This window comes from Nothoprocta perdicaria, unplaced genomic scaffold (genome assembly GCF_003342845.1).
Source record: "Nothoprocta perdicaria isolate Ctin4 unplaced genomic scaffold, notPer1 scaffold_1, whole genome shotgun sequence".
NCBI classification, from domain to species: Eukaryota; Metazoa; Chordata; class Aves; order Tinamiformes; family Tinamidae; genus Nothoprocta; species Nothoprocta perdicaria.
Window position 1 is genome coordinate 5,010,520 of NW_020454093.1, and position 22,501 is coordinate 5,033,020.

The window sequence follows — 22,501 nt, forward strand, 5'->3', positions numbered from 1 at the left end:
CTGTTCATGTTGTTGCTTAATGACCAGTGTATGTTTCCCATTTCCCTACTATATTTGCAGCTGGGATAAACTGTAGATTTGCGAGTCATTTCCTGCATTGCATGAAGGGCTTGTAGGTGAAGAGGCAACTTGCCAGTTTGAGAAAATGGATCCAGTTGCCTTCCTTCTGAGGAGTTGCAGCCTCCATAGAAGGGTCTCCCTCTCTTCTCCCCAGCTTTTGTCTCTATTTCAGCAGTCACCTTCCCTTACTTAAGCTACCAGGCTCTAGGTCTTAGCTTCAGATTCCTGTAATAAGGCACAATTCAAAATATTTTTTTATGTATAAGGATATATTAAATCCTAATCGCATAAAATGTTTGGGTATATTTAGATGCCTGCTGCCATGGTACTGTATAGGGCTAAGTGGAGTGCAGTGTGGAGGAAGGATTGGCTGCATGGAGAAGTGAATGGGAACACGGGCTCAGAGAGCCATTTGGCAAGGGGGGCAGTGAGTATTTCACCACTGACTCTCTTTCATCTCTTTCTTTACCTCTGTTGATTGTCTATCCTGCTGCACAAGGCTCTGACAAGCGCAAATTTCATTAGTGACTGAGACAATCTAATTATCTAGGCTGCACTTGAAAACTTTTTTTTTCTCTTCTCCCTTAAGTAATGGGTAATTCTCAATGTATACATTCACACTATAGCTCTGCTTTCTCTTTTCTCTGTCTCCCCAGTGTGTGCCAGGTATATGGCCCAAAGAGGCTCTTCATGTGTTCTCTGTCGCTCTCCGCCTTTTCATCTGCATTGGTTACTTGGCTTAGGCTATGAGGAATGCCACTAGTTACCTTTGGGATGGTTACTGTCAGTATTTTCTTCTGCGCTTGGACCTTACTTTTAATGACTTTGTTACACGCCTTGTTGGAGAAACTAAATCCAAAGGGAAGAGAAGCCAAGGGCAGCTGGGCTCAGAAGTGGCAGTTTCCAAGGGACCAAAGAGGACTTGGCAAAATTTGCTGCCACTGGGAAAGTCAGTAGCTAATGAAAGCAAAGCTGGGATGTAAGAACTCCATTTTAGGACACAGTGCGAAGCACCTTCATTGGGTAGCACACAGGGAAATCTTCTCTCTAGAAGTGAAAGTTAACTTCATTGCCTCCCTTCCCCCTGCATGAGAATAGGTGGCTGCTCTAGGTGAAGACTGCTTTGCTGGTAATACCCGGTGCCAGCTCCTGGTGGGCTGATGGACACTTTGCTTCCATGGATATTGTTGGTTCACTTGACTCCTCCTGCTCCATGAGTTGAGGTGACTTAGGCTGGCAGTGAGGGGCCACAGTGTATTATCTTATAGTTAGGTATTCTATCCAAAGGGTGACAAATTTCTCCTTGAGGACAAGTGATTTGATCAGCCCAGAGCCTATTCTGAGCATTTAACATCTCTCAGTTCCCAGGACACTGTCTCATAAACTTGCTCCATCCTCCATGGGAGAGAGACTTTGGAGGCAGGAACCAACACACTGTGTTTGGGGGAGATGGACCCTCTCTCCTGTCTTATCCAAACTTCCAAATGCAAGGCAATGAATGAAGGCACAGCTGAAGTATTTGGGTTTACAGCTGAGGAAAAAGGGCTCCTTCCCTTTTCTGTCGCTTGTAAATACCTGCCCTCGGGGACAGAGATACAGCTGTACTTTGTACGTCATAAATCTCTGACGTGCACCGTGTGTGGATGATGTTTTGGCAGGTAAAACCATGGGAAGAACAGTTCCTTTGAATGTCTTTGTTCTCTTAGAAATAACGACTGGCAAGAATGTTACTCAAATTACTCAGTAATCCTGTGTCAATTCCAACACCAGCTTTATCTAGGGATAGAGGAGGAGGAGGAGGAGGAGGACTTTCCCCGGCGTTCTTTTGTTTTGTTTTAATCCCACTTTTTAAATGTTCATGTTTCACAGTTTTGTAGTACTTGGTAAACGTTTACTTCACTAGTCATTCACTGACATATATGTACACTTTTATTTGGAAATTTTCCTGTCTGTTCACTCATGAATATTCCCTGTGGAAATCATGGATTATTTGTGTTTGTCAAGTTGCACAACGACTCATCTAGTGAAGTTAATGTTCACCTGTTGTGTGTTTACATTTTTATTTTGCTCATTGCTTTACAAAGCATTTCAAAAACATGGTCCAAAGCATAGTGGAAAACATGGTATTGACAATATATTAGTCTGCTTTTTGTGAATTTCTGAGTAATCAGTGATTAGATAGCAGGCACGGTGCATTTTTATTTACAGAAATAGTCTTTCTTAGAAGTGGGTTTAGTGGAAATCCAGTAGATCCAGTAGCGGACCCAGCAGTGGAAGGAAATCCAGGAGTGGAAATTCAAAGGCAGATCCTGAACAGTCACCTAAAACACTTACGTATGTAGTTTGATTTTTGAGACCAGGTGGAAGTTTTGTAAAATTAACATAACAATTTGAGTCATTAGAATTTCAGATTAAAATAAGTACTTAACAACACAGATGATTTTTTTAATTTTTTTTGTTAACTGTCTGAATTAGTGGAATGTCTTCTTGACTGATATCAAATGAGAAATATTCAAAATCAAGGCTTTGGTCTGGCAGGATCAGAATATTTAGATAGTCTCTTGTCTGCAGTATCTACCTAGGGAGGATGAAGATTATAACCTTAACTTGGAAGGACTGTGGGGAAAAAAGATGGTTTGGGAAGAGAAATTCATATGTTTAATTAAAAAAATGAATCTTTTAAGGTCTTTAGTCATCACTTCAATGCAAGATTGTTTTAGTTCTAACAATGAAAAGATGTTTAAACTCCCAGTCACAAGAAAGGTGTGTATATATATATGTGTGTGTGTGTGTGTGTGTGTGTGTGTGTGTGTGTGTGTGTGTGTGTGTATTTCCCTTTTAGCGGAAATGATGGTTGTTTGTTGGTAGTTCCTCCCTGCTCCTTTTCCTCCTCCTTTCTTTTCCTTCCTTTCCCACCATTCCTACTCCCTGCCTTCTCTCCTTCCACCTTCTTCTTGAAACAGATTACTGGTGGCAAAACAGCAACAATTCCTTGTGTTGTTAATTCTGGGTTGATTTATTTTCAGATCTCAATCGAGAATGACTACCTAGGCCCCAGAAGAATTGAGAGTCTTCAAAAAGAAGATGCCGACTGGCAGAAAAAAGCCCACGTGGCTGTGCTTTCTATTCAAGACCTTACAGTTAAATACTTTGAAATAACAGCTAAAGCCCAAAAAGGTATTTTATTCTTTTCTACTCTCCTATACTTTAAAAGATCTTTAATATTTAGTGTGTTCCATATTGTCCTATATGATTCTCTTCCCCTTTCCACGATTATTCCTCCCTAAGGAAAAGACAGTCATGGTTGCCCTCTTTCTTTTTTTCTTTTACTGTGCGCCTGCTGCGTCTTTCACAAATGACTCTCTCCAGAACATCACCAGAAGCAGACAGAGTAGCATTTTTTAAGTAAAATTTCAACCACCTCCTCATTGCGATTGCATTAGCTGGGCTGTTTGTCTGCAAAGGATTTAGGAGCCAGAGTCCCTGCAGGATTTTTGCCTTCCATGCGGGATGTGACAGACTCCCATAGCAAGTGTTCGGTATCCCTGTATCTCCTTTCCTTCTCCCGTCTCCTCTGCCTTTCATAGCTCTAAACATTAAGCAGCAACTTAGTCTACTTGCAGCAAGCTTGTCTACTTGGTGCAAACTGCTGTTCTTTAGAAGTCCTCGTGGTCTTGGGCATTTCTATGCTTGAATAGCGTAGCATTTTTACTGAAGAATTGTTCTGTTAAACCAAGGCATGCAATTTGTATGTCTGTAATCTTGCGCATATCATTTTAACCTAAATCGTAAGTTAATGAGAGTAAACAAACCTGAGCATGTCATTTGGTGTTACTTACTGTGGTTTAAGGGTGCGCTACTGCTGCCAGACTTTGTGTCCCACTCTTCCCTGCCTGAGTGCGGTTTCCCTCTCTTTCTTTGCACTGGGAATAGTGATGGTGCAACATGATGAATGAGCTGTATAAACCTGTAAGAAAAGCTTTGGTGATGTATTTTTCGTCTCCCCATATGCTTCCTAGATCTGCCTCAAAGGCAGCAGTCAGTGCAAAGTGAATACTTGCAGTTACACCTCAATTAAAATGAAATGAAACTGCACCTTATTTTCTAAAAGCAGCTAAACTAGCCCAAGCTTGTTGGAATCCATTTAATTAGAGCACACTTTAAATGTCTTTAATTAAATTGGCTCCTTTTCTTCTGTAGCACCAAGTAAAAAACCCTATTAGTTGGTAAAGAATGTGTTTTTACTGTTACTTACTTTCACATATTGTTTTTATATACAGGATTTTATTTTGTAATGTCCCAGTGCTTGGGGAAAAGCATTGGGAAATGAAATGCCTCAGGAATATTGACAACGGTAGACCTTTGGGGCACAGGGTCCTGCCTTTTTTGTTTTGTTTTGCTTTTTGGCCTCCTGCTAGTCTATCACAGTGAGGTCTTGCATACAGAAATAACAACAGACAGCAGAAGGGAAAAACAGATGATGAGAAGAGTAATAAGTGATTTATTTTTTATTTATTTTTATTTTCTTTATTTTTTTCTGGATGTAGTGTAGTATCTTCTAACTTTTAGGGATGGATGCTGCTCCTTTTGATCGTGTAAATTTTATGGCTTTGCAGAGCTAAAACTACAGAAACACATGATCATTTTGTATATTAAAAATGGCAAAAACCTCCTGCGTGTCAGCCTAGGTGTTGTCTGGGGCTCGAGAGGAGCAGGTCCAAATTAGTTAAAGGGCTACTACTCTGAAGTTTTCCTGGAGAAGTTCTGATTCATCTCTGCATAGCAAGGCCATATTATACTTTGCTTAGCTAGTTTGAATTAATACTGTGAAGAAAACTGCTTCTTGATTTAAGAAATAGATTTTTTTTTGTTATTTTCTTATTTAAATCAGTATTCTTATAGTGTTCAACTTGAGGACTAGCTCAAGTTTTACCTTTAAATTGTAATTCTTATTTCACTGTGTTGCAGATTTCTGTTAAACTTAAAACTACACTGTAGAAGTTGTCAAGGGCAACTGGAGATGAGTAAGCAGTTGATTGGGGCTCTCGGAAACAGGGCAAATCTGGGGTGCAATTTAAGAACATTTTCAGTTTAAGAAGCCTATGCTGCCCAGGTACTCAGAATACTTCCTTTCTGGTGAAACAAAGCCAAACAAAACAAAACAAAATTATAATAAGATAGACAACAAATTGATAATGGTCTATTTACAAGAATCCCAGCAATACTTACGTCTTGGATACGAATACTTTTAAGTCTGTCAAATGACTAGCTTTGCAAAGGTCCTTTGCAAGGTGTTTTGGATGCAGCTGTGAGCAGCTCAGGTCACTGCTGAGCTGAGAACTCGGCCAGCTGCTAAGCTCACTTCTTTTTCCTCCCGTTCGTAGCTGTGTACGATCGAATGCGAGCAGACCAGAAAAAATTTGGTAAGGCAGCATGGGCGGCAGCGGTGGAACGTATGGAGAAGCTTCAGTATGCTGTTTCTAAGGAGACCTTGCAGCTGATGCGTGCGAAAGAGATCTGTTTGGAGCAGAAGAAACATGCACTCAAAGAGGAGGTAATTTCTCATTCCAATAAATAGAAAAAGAAAACACGCAGAAGAAAATAAACCATAAGAGAGGAGGATTCAGGGCCGATGCAGTTAAAAATAATGACATTTCAATCTTTTTAAAATCAAAACCTATATTTTGATTCCCTCTTCCCCCCCTCCCATGCAGAAAATGGAGCTGCATGATGTTTTTGTGCACCTTCTGGATGTTTTCCTTTCACCTTTTCCTCATTAATCTACTTACCAATAAAACCCAAAGGCATTTTAACAATATCTTGAGATACTTCTTTGCATATTAACAACTGTTGCATTTTTTTACTGTTAATTTTTACAACTATCCACTGAGATGAATAAAATGGGAAGGAGCTCTCGGAGGCCTAAATATCTTTTTGGAGTGATTTTGACATTCCAGATGGAAAGTATCTGAACACTGATAAATATACACACAGGGACTTGCCCCCTCCTCTCTCTGCTTACCCTACTAAGGCAGTATTCTGGAGAGGTAGGTGCTAGCAAGGGTCTTCATGAGGAAAGAGACAGCATAAGTTAAACTGTGCTTAAATGTCTTGGCAGAAATTTAAAAAAAAAAAAAAAAAAAAAAAGGGGGGGGCACACACTTGTTGAGTTTCATGACATCTACTCTGAAGCAAAAATATTTCTCTCCCTCTTCTGAAATTTTTAATTTTTTGATATCATGTGTTAAGAATTTGCTAGTTTTTTATGTTTCATCCGTACAGGTACTTGTTTTTAGAGTGCTTTTCAAATGCTTGTCAGTCAGCAGAATTTCAGTGAGCCAGTGGTTCTTTTATGAAAAGATTATGCAGAGAGCTCAAGACTTTAACATTGTACATTTGTAAAGCTGATAGAACTATGTGATTAAAATGGAGATTTTTGTAGATGTAAGTGGTTTTGCTTGTGTAGGTTTCATAGAGCATATTAATGAAGCACTTCTTTCTTGAAAAGTGTTCAGCATTTTCTAGGTACCCTGATAAGCAAATTATCTGCCTCTTGCCAACCTGAAGGGTAATAAAATGTATTTTACTATGTTGTTTTTCCAAGTTCTGTGTAAAATATTGTTAGTTTAGCTGGAAAAGGATAAAAATTGCAAAGTTGACAAGGCCTATATAAACTGCAGGTAAGAGCATCTGTGTGGGAAGGAGAATGGTAGAATCAATGCAGGAGGTTTGTTAGCGAGTTCCTCAAGAATCAGTCACTGAATTGACCTTCATATTTATTAGTGAAGTTGTCAAGATAAAGGTAGAATCTGTTGAGAACAAAGTTGGAGGGCTTTGCAAGAACTGCATAATTCTAGAGACTAACACTGTAGAAACAGAATAAAACTCCAAATTGCAAAATGCAGCTATTTTGTAATTAATTAAATTAATTTATTAAGATCCATGGAATTACATAGGGTTTCATCAATTAGGAATAGTAAAGCCGTGGAAATATCTGGAGGTACTGCTTGAATTAAGAGTGATCATATACATGTATATGCTCTTCCATATAGGAGGAGCCAGAGATACCCAAGTTTTGCCTGTGCTGATAAAAGGAAAGACAGTAAAATTGCAGTGGCACTGGCCAAAATAATAATTTCTGAGTTTTTCTGACCAGCAACAGTCGTTACTCGCCTGCCCACACTGTTTTTCATCTTAAATAGCTCTTGTTCCTGCTGGCCCTTTTCTCTGCTTTATTCAGAGAGAAGTGCTCTGCCTGCTCAGCTTTGACTTAATGCCAAAGCAAGCCAAGGTAGGCCCCGTGTTCACCTGACTGTCCTGCTAGCTCTCCTTCTCTCTAGTTGCTCTGCTTCCCTCCTCCTCTCTAGTTGCTCCACTTCACACTTGTTTCTGCACTAGAGGTGACGAAAATTATATGCATTATTCCTGAGGAAGAGCCGGTGCCATGTGCAATATTAGCAATATGTCTATATGTCTGTGATAGGTCTGCTTTTTTTTTTTTTTTTTTTTTTTTTTTTTTTTTTTTTTTTTTTNTTTTTGTTGTTGTTGTTGTTGTGGATGTTATTTTGTAGGTAAAAACCGTGGGAGTTGGCAGTTGAAATTTGAGTCCTCTTTTTACTATTTCACTTTGGTTTTTTTTTAACCACTGTAACAAAGACTAATATTGGATTTTTTTTTCTCATATATAACTTGTTATATGCTACTGCAGTTGCATGTTTAAAAACGGCTTTAAAAAAAAATTAAGTAAATGATAGTGTCTTAAATTTTCTTAAAGACCAATTTTAAGATCTTGATTGCATTTAGCCCTGATGCACCTCCGCACACAGAAGGAGAATATTGAGCGTTACTCTTTTCCTGATTTGTACCTCTTAAATTCCATCTGTTGTTGTCCTGAGTTCTGTCTGAAGGGAACCATGAAAACTTTCCTTTTGAGGTAGACCAGAGTCTATTTTTGTGGTCCGGTTGCCAAGTCTTGTTTTCCTGACAGTAAACAGAAACGTGCAATCACAGTGTGAATGCTTTTGCAATTCTCTGAGTATGTAACATAGCTGGGACAAATGGAAGTGAATGGCTGGACATTTAAATTCCAACAAGGTCCTTCTTGCAGGCATAGGCTTCAGTAACTCTTTTGTTTGTTTGTTTATTTGTTTTTTTCACCTTTGAAATTGGAAAATACTAAAGATGCAACTTTAGGTTTTGTTTTAAACAGTAAATATTCTGCAGTATTTTCATAAAGAAAATTGTTTTTCGTTGAAATACTTCTTTAGTATTTTTTTTTTTTGTAGGGAGTACAAAATTCTCAGGGTACAGTACCCTAAGGATATACTTCTTACATTGAGCATGGTCTGTCAAAGATTTACTTGCTTCCAGTGACTTCCAGGACTGAGGCATGTTCTGGAACTCATGACTGTAATTTAACTTTTGCCTGTGTTGAGGCTTCAGCAAAAATAAGAATTTTATTAAGAATTCTGTTCACAAGGCATGGTCAGCTGTCTCTAGCAAATTCCTGTAGGAAATTAATAGTGATATTGGTAAAAATGTAATATAACACCTTTCAGAAAAGTGGATTTTACTTTCCATATATCTTTTCTAAACTGTTTTTGGACAACATCTTGGAAAGGCTAATGAGCAAACTGATTTTCAAATTTAAAATAATTTGAATTTGGGCAAGTGAAATAATAGCTTGATTATTGAAAATGCCGCATTCTGGGAGATACAATTTTTTTATGTAGGTGTACTTGAATTGTTACTTTTAAAAACAGTTTAGGAATGTTTTTGCCTTCTTCACTTCCAGTGCTCGAGTTGGCAAACTAAAATTGGCACTAAACACACCCTTTTTTCCTTTCCTTTAATGCTACATAAAATGGTTGTATAATATTATCCAGTTCAAAGTTTGGTTTTTTTTTTTTTTTTTTTTTTTTTGAGGTAAAAAGGATATTTTAAGTGGTTATTGTCTTTTTTTTTTTTTTTTAAGAAAAGGGAAAATCTTAAGTTTTATGCACCTAAAGTAAAACATGAAGTGCATTCTATAGACAAAACTTTTGGTAATAGGTGGGCTTCTATTAATAAGAAAGTATGAGAAAATTACTCATAACCTTCTTTGGTCTTAGTAGCAAAATTCCAGATAGCTTCTTTTGAAATTGCACAGTTGGAACCTAATTTACTTTTATATTGTTTTTACTGGCTAATGACTAGGTAGTCATTTTTAAAGAGCAGGAAGGAAGGCAAATTCCAGTATTGGAAGAGGCTTTTCTGTTCAGATGACTTTGTGAATCATTGAGATTCAGAAGATAATGATCAGTAGTTACTGTCCCTTAAAAACAACTCGGCAGAGGTTAGAAAATCAAAACCAAATTCCTTCTCAGGGCAAGCTACTTTGCTATTTTGATTTTTATTTATTTTCTATAGACAGGAAGATAAAAGCTGGGTATTTCTTTAAAAAGATTAAAGTGATGAAAGACTTTCTTTAATAGGAAAGGCTTTAGTTGAAAAATAATAAAAGAATGACCTGTCAGAGGAGACAATATTACTGTTAAATATTTATGAGCACAGTTGGTTCAACAGATTGTCTACTCCTCATCTTCTGAGGTTTCTCAGAGCAGCAGCGATGAGTGAGAAGTGAATGGCTGGACTGGAGAACAGTCTGTGTTGTGGGAGGTGCATTAAAACATGCCTGTGTTTCATCCAAACAACAGCAGATGACTTAAAAGGCTGGATTAGAGATAACAGAAAATTTAACAGTAGCTATTAATATGAGTAATAGGAATTTTGACTGTGAACTGCAAGTGAGTTGGGTTGTGGAAGATGATGGATAAGAATGACCCCAAATGAGCTAGTGGCAGTGAAGACCAGTCGAGAAGAGCAGTGGGTGTTGATGGTGAGTATGGCACAAGAGCAGCCAGGGCGATCTGGTTCCAAATACCCTTGGAAATATGGAAGAAAACTTCTGGCAATTGGGAGTGAGGATTTGGAGCAGCCTTCCAATAGGAATAACAAACACTGTGTTTTCTGGAAGCTTTAATGTTTTAGTTTTGTTTTTACAAAACCAGTGCGACAATAACAATGTGGAAACTATTTAAAAAATCCATTTTGTGAAATCCATTAATTTTAGTTGGATAGTCTCAAAGTGCTTTGTGATGTTGCAGAGCTGGATCGTGTGCCCCTTGCCTCTGTGTACCATATTTCTCTATTTTCCTATCAACTTTGTCACAAGGTCTCTTGTAGGTGTGTTCATAGTTTGTCAGAAACTTTCGGTGTTAATTCCTGTGTCTTTGATAGGTTTGTAGGTGCCATAGGGCTATCTGTTCCCATAGAACTGTTAAGAAAACTAACTTGCTGTTGAAATTCTGTACTTAATATGACTGAGATAACAAAGCCTTTAAACACTGTTAGGTAACAATACTAGAGAGATTAAATTATTTACTTGAGTTAATGCAGGAAGTTGAGGCACGGCAAGAAATGGAACTCATATCTTGTAAACTTCCAGTTCTTTGTCCAACTGCAAAATGCAACTGCGAACAACACTAAAACTTTCCCCATGCTCCAGAGGTTAGAGATTTAACACATGCAAAGTGATGCTTTTGAAGTTGCCCAGTTTACATCTCTATGCAGTCTGTATACAACTGTGCGCTTAAATTTGAGGTCCTCTTGTTTAAGGAGAAAATGCGTGCTTGCTTTCTCAGCTGACTGACAACACACAGGTTCTTGGTTGTAGTAGAAGGTTGAGTGGCATTGAATTAATTTGCTGAGAAAAAAACTTTCTGCTATATTATATGTTTTGCAAATAAAGAGAAAATCCTTTAAAAATGCCAAATACTAGGATTCCTTGTTTGGTAAATTAATATTGTCCCTCTTTTATGGAGAAAAAAAGAAAGCGAGGAGGGGAATATTTAAGAGAATCAGTTCTTTTATCCTCCTGGAAACTAGGCTCTGAATCGCTGCAAGTTTGTGCCATCCTTATGTCACTTACTATCTTGGTCACAACTAGTAACTTAGTAAGGATGCAGAACAGTCAACTGGCGTAACAGTGTGGCCTGGTGTCACCAGAGATGGAGACACATAAATTATGTAACATGTAAGCGCTTGTTGATCCTTTTGGGATAACATACATAAAATGCATTCAGTAAATATGTCATGAAGTAAAAGTCTTGGCTTTAATAACAGTTTTAGTTTTCCAGATGCTGTTAGCAAGGAAAAAAAAAGGGTTTTAGACTTCTTGGATTGAAAACAATAATAATTTAATTTTATTTCCTCAGAGAATCGAGTACTGGAGTAAAAAGTTGGTGGGTTTATTTCATAGTGTTCTTACTGTATGACTTGACAGTTGCAAAGAATGACCCAATGCTATGGAGTCTTCTACTATCACCTGTATATATGTATACAGCCTTATATAACGGGTATTAGAGACGTGTGAACCCTCGTGATGGATCCAAAACAGTTTTCTGTTCTTGTGTGTATTTTTTTTCCATGTTATTTTTAGTGCCCTGGACCGTATCTGCCTATAGTCATGCCTGAATCTGTGATTTTTCTTCTTCTGATATGCTAAAAATATGTGTTTATTTTCTCTTTACATTTAGATGCAAAGTCTGAAAGGTGGTACAGAAGCCATAGCCCATTTGGACCAGTTAGAAGCTGATTATTATGATCTACAGCTTCAGTTATATGAAGTGCAGTTTGAGATCTTGAAATGTGAAGAGCTGCTGCTGACAGCACAACTTGAAAGCATCAGAAGACTAATGTCAGGTACCTAATGTTTAATGATCAACATCTAACTGTTTTTAAAAAAAAAAAAAAAAAAAGGGAAAAAAAAAGCTATCTCTTACTAGGACTCCAGTAAAGTCTGTAGGAATGAAATAAGAAAAGTGGGGTTAGTTTTTGGACCCCATGGAGAACACCTTCGGAAAACATGTGTTTTTTCCTTTACTTTTCCAATCTTTACCTTATTGAAGCAGTAATAGCAAAACATAAGGGCCCTCAGAGATTAGGCCTGCTGTAAAAACAGCACTGTTCATTTTGAGTTGTTGCTTAGGTTTTCCACAGAAATCTAAAAAAACCTCCTCAACCTGGATTAGAAGGAAAGAAAATCCCCATTCAGCTAACCAGTCAACCTTTCTCTCCCTGGTGCCGATTTAGTTGTTCACTAAACTAGTTGTTTCCTTTGCTGTTTTTTTTTTTNTTTTTTTTTTTTTTTTTTTTTTTTTTTTTAATTAAAGGCAGCTGTTTACTTCAGAAGTAATTACTGCTTTTAAGAAGTTTCTGTTATACCCATAGGATAGAAAATGAAAAATGCCTTTCTTAAGTGTGTAGGAATTTTGTTTGCAAGAGATGAAGCTATGTCTTTGGAATTTACTCAGGGGAGGTGGGGGTAGAACAGTTGTGAAAAATGTTACATGTAAATGGCTGGGTCTAAGCTCTTCTGTATCTAGTGTGAGTGGAGGCATCTCTCAGAAATGCAGAGAGGTCTTTTAATATGTAGTATTTTCTCCAGAGTCAGGGAGAACGATTGTCTTGCATCTCCTGCTGCTCTTCCTTTCTAAAGCGTAGTTATAATGAGCATATACTGGCCTGTTAATTGAACACATTTTTTTGACTTGAAGTATACACATCTTGGAGACTTCTAGAAGTTGTTGCTGCTCTTTTCTCATCAACTCTATTGGCTCTGCAGTGATTTATCAGAGAGTTTGGATTGTGTTCTGATCTGTGCAAAATCAGCAGAGGAGCAGGATGAAGTCCCAGCTGGGAAGCTTTTGAGAGGCACATTTGATTTGGCTGCCAGCTTCCATTTGCGAGTTGTGAGTTAGGAGTAGAAGATTTTCTTGCAAATTCAGCACATGAATCTGAAAAGTGCCGAAGGATAATAAACTGCAGTGTTCGAAACTGCAGCATTCATCAAGCGCCTGCACTTAAAATGTAAACTTACTAAGTAAGAATTTTAAAGGGTCTTATTCATGCAAAATATCCATACATCTTGTAAGAAAGAATTTATTTGCCAAATGTATATTAATTTCAGAAGTTCAAACACTATTTGAGGAAAACTTAGGCAAATAGAATTGCAAAGCTTTCTCAGACATTTGGGCATTTATAAGCCCTGTTAACTGTTGCATTTCAGAACTTCAACATTTCACTGATCAGTAGCCGAGCTATTAGAGTTTCATTTGTAAAGGCCTGTATTTTTCTCCTAACTATATGCCTTTTTTTTAGGAAGAGACCTTCTGTTTTGTTTTGTTTTTTTACTCACTGATGTCTCAAAGGAGATTCTAATGACTTGGTTATGTAACTGTGGATGAAATAGTCATTTTTTACACTGAATGTATAAAAGTAAAGACTCAAGTAGGTCTGTTAGTTTTAGTTTAGGATTAATATACACTTGTTCCTCCTTTTCTGTTTGTATCATCATGCCTTTTGCTGAGCTAAAAGTAGCAGTACAGTCTGAATTCTGTTCCGTGACTCTGAGTTTTGGTAGCAGCTGAGACCTTTCATACAAGTAACATGAATGAGAACTTTTTAAGAAATGGATAGTGCTCTGAGAAACAAAGCTGCCCCTCTCTCCAAGTTATCTAGGAGCAGGAGTAGGAGGAAGGTGAAGTTGCAGCCTTTTTGAAAGAGAGGTGCTTGGGGAGAAGCAAGGTGACAGTGGCGCCTTGATACTGCTCTTGGTGTCTTAACAGTGCATAGCCCGCTTGGCTCACCACTGAGATGGGGAACGGGAAACCTTCGCTTCTCCCTTATCCCGGCATCCTGCAAGGATTTATAGTTCTCTCATTCTTTTCCTTCTTGGCAAGAGATGAGAAGCCACCATCATCATTAGAGATGAGCTTGGTGTTATACTGAATGCGTCACTCAGGAGGTTAAAAATCCTGAGTGTTGATAAAACTGTTTGTTATGACCTCCTTTTCAAACATGTAATGCCTTGAAGGGTGGCCTCCAAGTTGCCCTCCCGCTGCTGTGTCTGAGCAGAAGCAGTTACTGGGAGGTCAAAAACCTCTAAAAGAGAAAATTTTTAGTGTTGTTGTGTTGTCTAACTCCCCTTTCCTGAAATTAATAGTTTGTGAGAGAGGGATCTCATGCCCAAGGCTCTGTCCTCAACTTTGTAGTGAAGACCAGAATTACTGGGAGTCACAGGTAGCTGGTTAAGAAACCCAAAGATACATACACAAACCTACATTTACGATTGCATTTGTTTTTTAATAGTTTGAGCTTACCTGAATACCAGGCTGTGCTTCATTACTGTTCATTTCTGTTCTTCCTATAGACTTTAGAGCCCTACGTTGTTGCCCTTTAGCTCTGTTGTTCTCGCCTCTTTCTCCCAAATGTCTCCAACATTCTTCTGCATTAAATCTCGCCACTCAGTGGGGAGGTTTTGCTGTTGAACAAAACAAAATGTTAATCAAATACAAACTATTGATTTGACTTTTTGTTGCTGACGTTTTTAAAACAGAGAAGAAAGATGAAGTGGTATATTATGACACTTTTGAAAGCATGGAAGCCATGCTTGAAAAAGAGGATCTGGCCACATCTGTGCACCTGCAAAAAGAGGAGCTTCAGAAATTGCAACAAAAAATCCGCCAGCTGGAAGCAAGGCGTGGACGTATTTCAGCCAAGAAAGCCTACCTCAGAAATAAAAAGGTACTTTGAATTGCAAAATTCTAGCATAATTAATAAATTTTGTGGAACCTGCTTTTCAGATGCAGCTTCTAAGTCTCCCAGTTTTCATGGATTTTATTTACTATTTAGTAAAAGTTGTTTTACACTGTTTACTGGACAAATACAATGGTATGTTTTTATCAAATTGACATATTTAGAAATCAGTATATTTCTTCAGCTTTATTGAAACCTTTAATCAGTTGGAACTGTGGGAGCAGAACAGAAAAGGAGATCAACAGTTACTCTTTTCTGTTAATGAGAATACTTTCATATGGAGATTGTAGCATGTTTTTGCAGAAAGATTTGTAATTTTTTTTCTTAAATTGAAGACAATCTTCAAGAATATTGAGTCAATTATTTTCATTTTCTCATCTCTTAATTTAGGTATTGTGCCATTGCTTCTCTGTTTTTTCGCATTTGTCAAATAACATATATTGGATTTAATGTTTCTTACTTTAAAACACTGCCTAGTTTTACAAATTACTTTGTGCTATTTACTGTTAGTGCACAACATTCTTGTATTATAGCTAGTGTTTTGAAATTGTAGATCAAGTGTAGGTAAATACGTTCATTCCTTTTTCCAGAGCTTGTTTATTGCTTCCAGCAGTTTGCAATTACATCATTATGCATTATTAATGAGCAGGGAAGCATAATGAATATAATAGGTCAAAATTTTGAGATGGCAGTGTAATGCTTTTTAGAGAATATGTCTTCACCTGGTGCCATACAATAGAAGTCTATACAAAAGTCTCTTTTAAGACCCCCTTCTGAATTTGGAGCAGGGCCCAGTATGATTGCCTATTCCCAACCTTGTGGGAAATCACACAAGAGCTGTCCTCCCATTCATAACTAACATATACTAGATTTATTTAGATACATCTGTATCTAAATCTCAAGCCTAGCAGAGGAGATAAAGCAATTACTAGAAGCTGGATGTTGTTCCATACCTACTTATGGGGGAGTAAGTAGCAATAGCTGCAATCTAATGCCCTAGTTGGATGCTTATCTTTCAGCTACTGAAGAAAGCACAGAACAGAAAAACATTTGTAGGGGGAAATCAAAGATTTTGATTTGTGCAAAAAGAAATTTATAATCAGCTGTTCTGTGCCCTTCTACAGCACTTGATGTGGAGAACATAGCCATTTCTGTGAATATTTATGTTGAACAGGTATTTACTGTAGGTAAATGTGAGGTAAATCCTATGATTTGCCTTGAAAATAAAGAGTCTTGTGTCTTTGGTTCAAAAATAAGCATTATATATTAAATTACTCTTGTAATAGTATGGCAAATAATGTTGCTAGTGCCCCTTACTTACAGTGGCTGTTGTGCTCAGTTGCACTTGAGAGCCCTGTAAAAAGATGAGGCTCTTGTTTGAAAGAGTTGGTGGCCGTTCCTGCATGCAGGGCGCCGGTGCCGGTGGGTGCGAGGGGAAGGCGGCGGGCGAGAGGAGCGAGGCCGTGAGCCATTGAAGGTGGGTTTGGGAAGCGCGAGGGCCCTGGGGCAAAGCTCCCTCCTGGAAGGACGTCTGTCCCTCATGGTGAGGGAATGCTTACTGGTGGGCTGAAGGGCTGAGAGCCTGCCCAGGGCTGTGCAGATTGGGTTCCTGGCTGTGCCTCATTTAGCAGTCTTGAAACATAACTGTAAGCAAGCATTTTGGTGTTAGTTGGTGGGGTTTTGGTGCCCCCTTTCCATGCTTTTCTGCTTTTTAGAAATTCTCTCCCTTTTTTGTTCCACCTGATGCTTTTTATATTTTAATTCTGCTGTCAAATCATTAGCAAACATTTAATTTTTGGCAGAAGCTCTGTTGCGAGAGCCCTTGTTGTGATTTTGAGCTGCCGAGCCGGCGCTGCTGAGGTCGGTGCTTTCCCCGACATGGGCGCTCCGTGTTTTGTCGCGCCGGCAGCAGCGCCGAGTTTCCTCTCCTGATTCCTCACCTCAAGCCCAGCGTTGGCCTTTGTGGAGCAGCCGTTTCCTGATGCTCCAGTGTGTTGAGGCTGGTGAGCTAGTTGCTCAAGAATCAGATAGCAGCAGCCATCTCCTTGGGGTGCCTGCTGCGGGAAGGGCCGCGCTGGGCCTCGCGCGCCGGCGGCGCCGCTCGCTGCCGCCGTCCCCCCTCTGCTGGCTGCAGACAGCCCTGCGGTCGGAGCTGGAGAGCCGGGACGAGGTGAACAGAGGTGTCTGGGGAGATGTTTTTGCAGCTGAATTACGGAGTGCGCCGGAAGGCTCCTCCTCCTCTTCGCAGGCGGCTGGGAAAGCAGCTGGCAGGGCAGGCCGCGTGAGGCATGTACCAGGCACGGGGCTGGAGCACCTCGTGCTGCTCCTTTCCATCCCCTGTGTTTCGCCAGTGCGAGGTTGTTGGTTTGTGGTCAGCTGCTCGCCCACCTTCATGCTCCAGATGGTTCTCTTTCGTGCAGGTGCTCCTCTTCTTCCCCTGCTATTTGCAGTCGCTCTTGCCCGCAGTTAGAGCCCTAGTGCTTGTCCCGACGAAACTGCAGCTGTTTTTAGAGCCTTTCTGTAATTACTGCAGATGAATCAGAGCTCTGGTGCTGCAACGTGCCTTCAGTCCGTGCTAGGCTTTCTTTGTTACTATAAAGTCAGTGAAAAGTATGTTTTGGTACAGTTTACTTTTTCTTTGCACACTTAATATCAGGCATTTTAGTGCATATGCAGAAGGATTTGAATACTGATGTTAAATAGGAAAAAAGTCAGAAAACATTTCATAAAGTTGTATACCCCTGGCTCTTCTGGCCCAGCTGCAGTACCAGATAGGGGGCCGATGCCCCCGGTGCTGCTCGTGCCCCTGTTCGGGCCCAGTTTCCTTGTCCAGGCTGCCCGGCCCGCAGCTCTGCCCTGTGCCAGGCCCAGCTCTTGGCTGCTCCTGCAGGCGCCTTTTCTTTGCAGCCGATGCTTGGTGCAGTTGAGGTGTCCTGCGCAGTCTGCCTCAAGTTTGGGTGTCAGGGCTGCTCTGGTCAGCTGTGGTAACTCATCCTGTTGCCTCTCGAGGCTGTTCCTGTGCTCAGGCACTGCAGTAAATGCTTGCTTTTGCACCTGATGCCTCACGTGTGCATCCTTTACAAGAAGGGAAGCTGTTTGTGCATACGTAAAATTAAGAGTTTCGTCTGTGGTTGTACTTGCAGACTGGTGGTACATGCAAAAGATAAACTGACAGTTGTAAATGGGAAGCTGCGTAGTCGCATAAACAGAAATACATAGTGCATTTGAGACTTAGTTACTATTATTCACATTTACTAATACACAGAGCTGCATGTGAATTTTATGATCCCCCAGCTATTTGACAATAATCAGATCTTGCCCCTTCCCTACTGGTAAAGTAGAACAGACTTGTCAAGAGCTGCTGCTTATATGTATTCTTTTGGCAGTTAAAAGTGGTAAAAGTTTGGGTTTTGTCCTGATTTTATATTTCACGGTGTTATTTGTAAGGTAAATTAATTATATTGAGCAGTTGTCTGAGACTGCTTTTGTAACTTCTGTTTTCCCAAATCTTAGTGTGTTTTGCTAAATCCTACATTTCATATTGCAAATTGATACTTGAAATGCAGTATGTTTTATAGATAACATGTTGTGTCTCCGCAGGAGATCTGTATCGCCAAGCATAATGAAAAGATCCAGCAGCGTCACCAGGGCGAGGAGCAGTACAGATTGCACCACAGTGTGCAGCTAGTAAGTCTGAGCGCTCTGCTAGTGAGGTTAGCCTTGGCTAATGGCCTGTGTTCCTCGTTATACTTTCATTAGCAGCTTTCAGTGATAGCCATTTAAACAGATGAAGTGTATCCTTGACCTTTGGACTGTGGACCTCCGTACCGTGTGATGCTGGTGAGAGGATGTGTATAGCTCTGTTAGGATGACACTGAACCTAAGCAAATAAAACAGCCCATTAATGACAGGTTTGCAGTCTTAAGTGATCACTGTGAGGCCAAGGGTGCATGCAGACCTCGTTAACATTTGCAGGTAAATGGTTCTGGACACCTCTGAGTTCATTATCAGATATGCTGACATGAGTAAAGAAACATCATGAAATTATTTTTGCATGGTAGTTAAGATTTTTCATTATTTTTCCGTCACTGGCTTTTTACAGAAACAAAAATTACTGTATTATGTAAAATACGTGTTTTTTTAACATTTAACATTTTTAACATTGATATATTTGTCCAGGCAGTCAGCAGTATTATTTGTGTTATGAAAAGGCTACTACTGAAAGACAATGCAAACTGGCTACTCTTGCAGGAACTTGGAACAATAAAGCAAAGGACTTCGCTGTATAGATTGCAGTTCATTTATCACTTTTGGAATAAGAGTTGCCAGTGCTCTTTTTCTTACTTCTCAGACATTGTTCTTTTTTTTTTTTTTAATTATTTATTTCATGGACTTAGCAGCTTGCATTATATTAACAACCTTATGTCATTTTTAATTTTTCATTAATAATTTGTCTGACATTTCCTACTGTTATTTTAAATAGGCTTTCAGCCACTTGCATTCATGAAGAAAAAAACCCAAACCTCAAAGGTGTCCATATCTGAAACCAGATAAGAATTGCAAATTCACTATTTTGTATTTAAAAAAAAAANAAAAAAAAAAAAAAAAAAAAAAAAAAAAAAAAACCCAAACCCCAAGTTCCAGCCTTTTTTTTCAGGAAAGGTGCAACCTGATTTTCTGCAAAACATTTGGGTGTGCTGGTAGAAGCATTACCCTTTCTTCTTGCTGTAATCTTTTCTTTTGCTTCCTTTGTAACTTTTCAGCCCCCTTTGTTTGTTTTTCACTTTTTTTTTGTCCTGGCCTCTTTGTTTTCATGTCCTCTTTTCAGCAGTGTATTACTCTTCGTAAAGCCTCTATAGTTACCCCCTCTGAAAGCAGAGAAATTGGACACTTTTAAGGGTAGCAGGCAAGTCAGTGGCTTATTAACTTGGTAGGCAGACACTGCTTTTATGTTGGCCATGTGAGAATGAACGTGTACCGAGGTGAACTGAGCTGTCGGTGGTCACGATCAGCCTTTAATAGTAACACTTAATGCCATTTGGTTTTTAAGAATTGATGCTGCTTTTTCTGCTTAGAAAGTTTTCTTTACCTGTGGAGATGCCCATTTTGCCATTTTGGTACTTTCCTACCAGATACCTTCAGAACTCACAAATCCAGCAGGTTTTCCCTTTTGGTAACTAGTGTCCACTTGCAATAAATCTGACTGAAGAGCAATGTTTCCTCTCAGCGACGAGGTAACTTGGCTTATGTCTTGTAAAAATGGCTGACTGGTTAAAGGAGGTGGATCCAAGTGAGTGTTTTCACGGAAGTGAAGGTCTCCAAACAAGGAAACCCTGTAACTGGTTTGGCTGGGAGGAAGACAGCCTATTCAGACAAAATTACAGAAAATCAGTCTGGATTAAATAATGACTTGATCATTAAACACAAAACTTCAGATTACTAATATAATATAACTGTAATAATTTTCTTCAAAGAATTTGCAAAATATTAGCTTCAGGGTTTTGTGACATTTTGTTCTATGGCTTCTTGCACTACAAATATACGAATATTTTTAATGTGCAGTCTTATGATTATTATTCCTTTGTTCCTGGCATGAAAGAAAATGAGCTCTAGTTCGCTCTCTGGCTGATTTATAGCACTTTAGTTTATACCGTTTTTCAGAATAATGTCTGTAGTTTATCGTCTCTTAAGGTAAAAGGTTCCAGTACTCTTCAGTCTTTTTCTTTTTTTTTTTTTTTTTAAATAAATTTCATGTTTCTTTCACTTATAAGATATGTAATGCATAATAGCTGTTTTAAGAAGGCCAAAGCTTTGAAGTTCAGAAATGCTTTTATTTGAGAAGAGATTGTTAGGCAGTTCCTAATAATTATAAGAGTTATTAGAAGAGGTATTTTATTTTTTTTTCATTTTAAACATAGTACTGGAAGTAGAGCTTGTTTTCCATATTTTTACATGTTTTCCATATATTTTTCAGAAGAGAGATCAACTACAAGATGAAGAGGAAAGAAAGAGTTCTTGGGTTAGTCAGGAGCGACAGAAAACATTGGACAGACTTCGCACATTTAAACAGGTAAAGGAAGAAGAGCCATTCTTCCTTCTTCCCTTGTCTTTTGAAGAGGAAATCTTCACTGCATTTCAGGAGCATACAAAATAGTTGAATTAACTGTTCTGTAGAAAATTTCCCAAAGAATACGACACTGGTTGCAGAGAAGTTCTCTGCCCATTGGCTTCCAAGGGGTGTGCTGAGCTTCTTTTTCCTACTATATATTTGCATAGTGACCAGGTGTTTAGCACTCTTTCCTACAAGAAGGATGATCCAAAGGGTATTCACACAAAGAGCCTTATCAAATGGCATAATCCCCCTCACTCCCACTGATTTTTCAGACCTGCACACCAGAAACAGTACAGAGAAAGAGAGGAGAGGGATGAAAGTGCATAAATTAGAAACAATATTAAATTAGAAACAATATTAAATGAAGCCATTTTTTGATTGTGATGCATATGCGAGAAGTACTACTAGTATGAGGTTCTGTTACTGGAAAGTTATACTGTTCAGCAAACACCATTTAAATTCTTATTCTTTGTAAGACTCAAATTGCATAGCCTCTGTAAATTAAAGCAAGGTTATGTATTACAGCCAGCACGGTTAATGAACTTATATATATATGAATATATTTATATTCATATGAATTCTGTTGCTTTAGGCTTGCCACAGTGTTTAAGATGACTTAAGACCTGACTTTGAGAAACAGTTTTTACTTTTGCATAAAAATGGCTGTGGGTGAAACTGTAATTTGAAAAGACAGTCTGCAAATTTAGGAACTAAACTTTGGAAATTCTCAAAATGTTTGATATTTTCGAAGAGATACTGTATTAAATAGCAAGAATCATATTAAAGACCAGTCTGATCTCTATTGTGACTTAACCAAGAATAAAAAAAATAAGGAAATGACTCATTTTTACGTAAAAGCAAGGATATTCTTGCTTTGTTTTCACCGCTAGATCAAAATGAATGAAAATATTTAAGTTTTGTTCATCAGAAAGGCTAAGCCTAATAACAGCTATTTAATATCAAAAATAGTGTGTTGCATGTACTTATCTAATTGTGAAAATCTGCCTCACTTTAGCGGTACCCTGGGCAAGTCATACTTAAATCAACCAGACTACGCCTGGCTCATGCAAGAAGAAAATGTGCAGGCAGCTCGATCCCCGCTGTAGACCAGCCTCAGTCTTTGCCAGCAGCCATCCAAACCCAAGAGAAGAGCGAGGAGGTGGAATTGGAAAGCCCAGTCCAGCCTCTGCAGCCTCAGGAGCCCAGAAGCCTAGAACAACTTCCAGACATTTTGTTACCTCCCAATGGCGTTACCTCCGAACTGCCCCGCGCTGGGACTTCTCCGTGCACCGGCAGCGAGCTTCAAGCAGAGACTGTGACTGTAGTACCGCTTCCTCCTCCTCTGCCACCGCCACCTCCGCCGCCACCGCCTCCGCTGCCTTCCAAGGAAGAAGGCAGCAAATCCCCGGAGAAAACGGAGAGCCTTGTGAAGCGGCAGAGCGAGGAGAAGGGTGTGCAGCACTCTCCCGGTGGCCCGGCCGCCCACCTGCTTGACAGCAGCCAGCTGGTCAGTGCCAAGAAGAAGCTGAAGAAGACGGGTGATCTGGAGGGCTTGCAGAGGAGGAGAGGTAAGGCTCCTTTCGGGTAGTGTGTTTAGCTCTAATGCTCTGATACCTCTTTTGAATTGCTCCCTAGAAAAGTGTACGCTCTGAGTAGTCATGCAAAAAAGCAAAGTAGAGTTGGAAGATCAAA

General features: G+C 39.2%; 1 protein-coding gene across 3 annotated transcripts in view; it reads left to right on the forward strand.

Moving 5' to 3' along the window:
- The window catches only part of JMY (junction mediating and regulatory protein, p53 cofactor), a 48,323-nt gene that overhangs the window by 21,580 nt on the left and 4,242 nt on the right, over positions 1-22,501 (forward strand). For all 3 annotated transcript variants that reach the window (XM_026036704.1, XM_026036687.1, XM_026036696.1), the window contains 7 exons: positions 3,087-3,237; positions 5,445-5,614; positions 11,637-11,802; positions 14,498-14,685; positions 18,298-18,384; positions 20,672-20,767; positions 21,825-22,377. In XM_026036704.1, coding sequence (XP_025892489.1) covers positions 3,087-3,237; positions 5,445-5,614; positions 11,637-11,802; positions 14,498-14,685; positions 18,298-18,384; positions 20,672-20,767; positions 21,825-22,377 — 1,411 coding nt within the window. The remainder of the gene's footprint in view (positions 1-3,086; positions 3,238-5,444; positions 5,615-11,636; positions 11,803-14,497; positions 14,686-18,297; positions 18,385-20,671; positions 20,768-21,824; positions 22,378-22,501) is intronic.